The sequence below is a fragment of the Stegastes partitus genome, unplaced genomic scaffold, assembly GCF_000690725.1.
Source record: "Stegastes partitus isolate 25-593 unplaced genomic scaffold, Stegastes_partitus-1.0.2 Scaffold511, whole genome shotgun sequence".
Taxonomy (NCBI): Eukaryota; Metazoa; Chordata; class Actinopteri; family Pomacentridae; genus Stegastes; species Stegastes partitus.
In genome coordinates, this window is record NW_007578242.1 from 148,332 (window position 1) to 155,022 (window position 6,691).

Consider the following 6,691-nt stretch of genomic DNA (forward strand, 5'->3'; position numbering starts at 1 on the left):
AGTCAGTCAGACTTGTTCTTCAAGGAACAAAATGTTATGAACAAAATCATGTGTGAAACAATTCATTGGAAAATCGAAGTGCATCCAGTTCTATTCTTCTTTGTTTTTACATTTTTCCAGAACACAATTTTCCAAAAGTCTGTCCTTATTTAAAAGGGGAAGTTTTTTTTCCATTAATAATTTGACATCATGAAACTTTATATTTCATAATGTCACGTTTAAAACACCTCGAGGCTTTACATTTTACACACAGATGTGAGCACAAAGTAAGGGTTTGTGAAATCTGACTTCGAAAAGTAACTGAACCAAAGCATAACAGAATATTTGTGGGATTAATATCTAAAAATAAATAAATAAATAAATAATATTGAACGTTGGAAACGTTTAGAAGTTGATGTTTTTGTCATTATTTTATTTTCTTGTGTTTTATTACCATTCAATAATATTGTCACGTTGTGAACAGTCTTATCGGTTGGTGAGTCTATTACTTTCGTTACGTTACATTTATTCCATACATACATGTTTTGTCGGTGTTTTATTTATCTGTGTACAGTTAAGTGTCGCAGCTGTGCAAACCGGATGCGCTGCTGTCGCTGGTTCTTCTCTTTTTTTATTTTCGTCATGTTTGCTTTCACTTTCACTTCAGCTGTGACCCTGCCAAACGCAACAAGAACTCGGGTACTTTCCACTTTGATGAATCCACACTCAGACTTCCGACACAGTCCTGTAGATACCCATGACAGACTGGTCTAATGAGGTACTTCCCCAGAAAGAGTTTTTAAGTCTGCGTCATTTTCCGACGCGTTTCCTCTTCTCTTTTAGAGGCTGACTCTTGCCTCTTCTATGTTTTCACAGCTGTAGGGTAAGTTGCTTCTGTACAGTTAACGATACATTTGTTTGTCTGTTTTCTTGACTGTTTTTGTCAGGTCTAACTATTTTGTCTCGATCCAGTTTGCAGGCATATCGGTCCGGATCGCTCTTTAGCGCTCAGCATGTTAGTCTCCAGTGCGCCGCAGTCCTTGCCATTTCCGGATCGCCTTCAGGTGATCAATCAGATCCTGGATTCCCTGAGCAGCTGTGAACGCAGGAGACTGTGCTACCTGTGTGAGAGGCCGGACGCAGACAGCAGTGTGGCCTCTGTGAAGGAGATGCTGAATTCTAAAGTTACGTCCCATGAAAATGCGCACCTCCTCCTGGAAGAGCTCATGCTGCGATTGGGGCGCTTTGACATCCTGAAGAAGGTGCTTAAAGTGAGCAGAGAGGAGGTAGAGAGGAGTCTGAGGTACAATCAGCTTCTCCCAGGATACAGGTGGGATGTGCTTTGGAGACGGTTGATACATATTTAAGAGATTCTACTTGCTGTGTTTTAATGTGATCGTGGTTTTCCTCAATGCAGAGTGCTGATGGTGAATATATGTGAGGATCTGGTCATTGCCGATTTGGAGGATTTAAAATTCTTGTTGAGCAAAAAAGTATCCCGTGAGAAGACTGAGAATGCAAAGGTAAAAAAAAAAAAAAGCTGCAAATGCATGTTTTCACTCTGAATTCTTCCATTTGTAATGTGTGTGGGTGGCTGGGGAGTTTTCTTGTAATTTATTTTCTTATGACGTTATTTGAAGGACATTCCGTTTTGATTGCATGTCACAATGATCTTAACTTTCATTCTGACTCATTAAAAGGTCACAGGTTCCCCATTTCTCTTCTGTGACAGAATTTCCTGGATGTGATCATTGAACTCGAGAAGCTCGATTTAGTTTCACCCGACAGAGTCGACGTTTTGGAGGATTGTTTGAGAAGCATCGGCAGGATTGATCTAGCCAAAAAAGTGACCGCTTACAAGACGGCAGGTGAGGCGGCATTTCACTTTTAATTCTGAATGGCTTGAAGTCCACCTTGACTAAACAGGTTTGTAACATTCATACTGTACGTGCAAAGTGGGGAAGCTTTACTGATTCTTCTGTAATGCAGAAAAGGGAACAGAAAATAATTGTAGAGTGTCATGTTCGTGCTCAATGCGTGATACACCAATCAGCATATACCTCCTGTTACGTAGCTCCCCTTGGTGTTGCTGTAACAGCTCTGATCCAGCAAGGCCTGGCCTTCACATGACCTCTTAAGGTGTTCTGTAGTATCAGGCACCGAGATGTTAGCAGCAAATCCTTCTTGTCTTGTAACTTGCATGGTGGGACCTCCATGGTTCAGACATGTTTGCTCATCCCGTAGATGCTCGGTATGATTCAGATCTGTGGAATTCTGGAGGCAAATCACCACCTTTAACTCTTTGCAATCTTCCACAAACCATTCCTGAACAATATTTGCAGCAAAGAAGCTACTGCTATCAGAGAGCATCACTGTTGTGAAGAAGTCTGTTTAGGTTGGTGCCAAAGCAACATTCACATAAATGCAGGATCCAAGATTTCCAAGCGTAGCCCAGAGCATCACACTTGCCTTCTTACCATCCTGCTGCCATCCTTCCCCCAGGAAAATGACGCACACACACCTGGTCGTCCACATGTGATTCATCAGACCAGGCAACCTACTTTTATTGCTGCATGGTTCCGTTCTGACGCTCACATTGTTGGAGCTTTTGGCGGTGGACGAAGGTCACCGTGGACGCTCCGACTGCTCTGCAGCTGCACAGCAAGCTGCAGCGCATTGTGTGTTCTGGCATCTTTTCCGTCATAGGCAGCGTTAAGGTTTGTGCTACAGTAGCTCCCCTGTGGGATCAGACCACACAGGTCGGCTTTCGCGTCGGTGAGCCTTTGATCGGCCATAAAACTGTCGCCAGTTCACCTGTTGTCCTTCTTTGGTTTGGTACTAACCACTTGATACTGGGGACCCGCCACGTGACCTGCTGTTTAGGAGATGCTCTGACCCGGTCGTCCAGCCGTCACAATTCGGTCCTTGTCAAAGTCGCTCAGATTCTTATGCTGCCCATTTTTTGTGGGTCCAACTCATTAGCTTCAAGAACTGACTGCTGCCTCTGTGTATTCTACCCCCTGGCAGGTGTCAGTATAATGAAATGATCAATATTCGACACTTCACCTTTCAGTGCTTTTAACGTTGTGGCCGATTGTGTATCTACAGGATGAAAAACAGCTTGTGGCAGGTGGCAGTCAACTTCCAAAACTCACATCATTGCAGCATATCTGCAGTTGCTGCAGTTCATAAACCAAAGAATAGGAGCCAAATTATGTTTTACAGAAAAAAAACAGTATTCAAGCTGTATGCATTTTCCATTAATCGTGCACTTTTCTGAAACACTGACTATACAGAAGTGTGTTTCACCATCTTTAAATACATTTTTTTCCTGATGAGATGAGGATATAAAGAATGGTACAAAACAGAACACATTTCATATTCTGTTTTATTTAACCCACAGAGCTGAAAAATCTCTTCTGGTTATTCATTAATCTCAGCAAGATGCCAAGTTTACAGCTGTAGTGAGATATTATACGACAGTTAGGCACATGGAGATCATTACCTTTAGGGCAGATTACATATTAAATAATTTTCTGCACCGTAGCCCCGACTGTACGTTGAAAGCTTATTCCAAATCTAATTAATCCATTTTAATATAAACAACAAAGAAAACAAACCCTGATTAAACCAATATACAACTTTTCTTTTGCAATGCACATTTCTGCATACTGTTGGTTTGAACTAAAATGTAGGCACATTTTTCTGGGGAACTACATTTATATTAGACAGGCTTCGAACCAAGTACAGTCGTGACTCGATAATCCGACCCTTAACAATCTGAAAACCTTGTTATCCGACAGGTTTTTAGGAAAATGAACCCATAGAAAACAGCCTAAACATACTGACAGCCTTGCATTCCGACTCCGACATGACATTTTATGTCACAAATCAGGATAACGGCGTATTATCTGACTGAACAATCCCACAGATTGGCTACGTTCAGACTGCAGGACTTAATGCTCAATTCAGATTTTTTTTGTGAGTTCCTTCACATTTCCAGTTAAATATGACTGAACTTCATATGACCCAAAAGTGTCCCGCAGGCGCTGAAGAGGACACGACGACGTCACACGCAGCGAGCGTGCTCAGTGTTTATGGAAGTAAACACGGATGTAACGGTGGAGTATATCTGTTACTTCCCTGCTGCCGCCACCACTGATGGTGGAAACAGAAGTGTGAGCGCTTCCAGCCACTTCCACCCAGTCGGAGTGCACCCTCGGGGTGGAATTGACTGAAACGTGCACAATCGCAGCGGTCAATTAGGCGTGAATACCAGCACTGCATAGTGTTCTAACAATACACTAGTTATTATAACAACTATAAACAATAAATATTAACAACTAATGAGCCTTCCAGCATCAAGCCCTCCTTGTATCTCGACCTCCGTCTTGACAATCCGACAGCCTTGCTATCCGACGTAAAAGAAGGTTTTACATTTTATTATCGAGCCACGACTGTAACTTCATCAAACTTCTTTTATTGATCCAAACAAAAACAGGAAAATGGCATATTAACTTATACTTTATTCCTGTCATTCATCTGTGTATTTGTTTACAGGTGGGATACCTGAACAGCATTCACCTCAACCAAGCTGCACAGCTTCTGTGAGTAAAACACTGCACACAGTTATTTAACATGTCCTATTATTTTCTGTCAGAAAACTAATAGTTTTCTAACAGAAAATAACTAACATCTTCTGTTTTTCTTTTTCTACAGCCAATACCACAAAGACAGCCCTTCTTCGCTGGTAAGAAAAACTACAATTTAGCAAATTATAGCTACTATGAAGATTATTACAGCATAGACCTGAGATACTGTTTGTCAAAAGTCCCTTTTCTACCCAGTGGGACAGATTTTTGGTAAACAGTATGTCATGGGGGTGTTTTACAGTTACCCAGTTACTGCTGGAAACTCCCATGTTATCTGTGTTTTTCATGTTGTTGTGCTAATTACTGTTTTGCACTTTGTCAGCAGCCAGAGTGAATGCGCCTGTATACAGAGAGCAGAGCTGTGCGGTAAGATTCACTCTGGGAGCATTTCTTTTTTCTGTATTTCTGAGTTCGTTGAGTGCATTTATGAAACTTCTTCTCTTGCCTCCTTGCGTTTCAGAGTCAGATAGATTGGTACAAATTTAACACAAAACCCAGAGGAGTCTGTGTGATCATCGACTGCGTGGGTAATGATGGAGGTGAGGCTGTTTATTTTAGCAAAATGACCAATACTGCAACGTATAAACACTCCCTTACAAGTACGAGTCATGCATTTAAAATCTTGCTTGAATAACAATGGAAAAGTTTAATCACCACGTAATAGATGGTTAATAGTGATGCATCAGTGTGTCAGCAGGATGTCACTGTTGTAGGTGGTCAGGATGGAGCTAATTCTAACTAATATATATATATTGCATTTTTGTGAAACAATGCATATTTTACCTGTTTTAGCCCCAAACTGTTCTTTTTTCAAATAGAGGAGTGTAAGAAGTTGAAGTAAATTTGTTTGAACTGCCACAAATCTCAAGCCGAAAACATTGGGAGGAATAAGTAAAGAGCAATGTGCTGTTTTTTAGTAGTGTAACATGCATATTTTGATGCTAAATATTCATTCTGAAAACTAATCAAAGCTGTCAGGTAAATGTAGTGTTGCAAAAACAAACAATAATTGGCTTTAAAATATACTCAAGTAGAAGTATGAAGTTGTCAAAAAAATGAGAATACTTGAGAAAAGCGCCTCAAAATTGTACTTAAGTCCCACATTTGAGTAAAAGTACTGAGTTACATGTATCATTAAAGTGTTTGAATGAAAACTGAAACAATTAGCCAAGTATGTAAACTGTTTATATCAGTCAGAGTACAATACGTTTATCTTTTTCTATTTATCGTCAAGGTAACGGTTCATCTGTGTTTCATCCTTTCTCGGTCTCTCAGAAATGTTGAAACAGACATTTAAGGCTCTTCACTTCAACGTGACCCTCTACCAGTGGCTGAGTGCTGAAGACACGCTCTCAGTTCTCAGAGAAACCATCCGACAGAGGGAGACCCACAGAGGTGATGGCTTTGTCTGCTGCATCATTAGCCGCGGTACAGCCAATCATCTCCTGGGTACAGATATGTACGGCAGAGGTCTACCTATGGACGCTGTCAGGCGTCTTTTCAGCGCCGACGAGTGCCCCATGCTGGCTGGCAAGCCCAAACTCTTCTTCATCCAGAGGTACAGCGCTCCAGAGCACATGCCCTGTGCCAGGGTGGACCACCGGGATGAGGACCTGGAGACAGACGGCTGCGACGGACGTCCCATATGCAATCAAATCCCTACAGCTGCCGATGTGTTCTGGAGTCACTGCTGGACGGATGAACGTCAGCTGGAGCGAGGGCAGCATCGCTCGGTTTACCTGAAGGCCCTGACAGACGGCTTAGAAAAAGCCCAAAGGAGGTACAGCCAAAGAGTCAACAATCAATTCAGCCTCTGCTCTTGTAGTTTTCACAGAAACTCAACTGTTATCTTGTTTGTGTTTTGACAGGAAAACTCATCTTGTTGACGTTCATACGGAGGTGAACGGGGCCATCTTTGAGCATAACAAAAGGCATCCTGGAGAAAACTACCACATTGATGTAAAACACACTTTAAGGAAAGATCTTTATTTAGAATAGAGGATTTATCACTTTGGGCTGCAAGGTGGTGCAGTTGGTCGCAGCAAGAAGGTCGCCGTTCG

General features: G+C 41.8%; 1 protein-coding gene across 2 annotated transcripts; it reads left to right on the top strand.

The window, feature by feature from the left end:
* Positions 1–616: 616 nt before the first annotated feature.
* LOC103361550 (CASP8 and FADD-like apoptosis regulator) lies at positions 617–6,685 on the top strand. 2 transcript variants are annotated; one of them, XM_008287655.1, is made up of 10 exons: positions 617–862; positions 952–1,309; positions 1,397–1,502; positions 1,712–1,847; positions 4,540–4,586; positions 4,699–4,729; positions 4,957–4,997; positions 5,092–5,170; positions 5,907–6,411; positions 6,500–6,685. In XM_008287655.1, the coding sequence occupies exons 2-10, from the start codon at positions 993–995 to the stop codon at positions 6,627–6,629; spliced, it is 1,392 nt and encodes a 463-aa protein (XP_008285877.1). In that variant the 5' UTR covers positions 617–862; positions 952–992; the 3' UTR covers positions 6,630–6,685. The 2 variants fall into 2 exon arrangements, with proteins under 2 accessions (XP_008285877.1, XP_008285876.1); XM_008287654.1 differs by having other exon boundaries at positions 618–862; positions 4,954–4,997.
* The last annotated feature ends 6 nt before the right edge of the window (positions 6,686–6,691 follow it).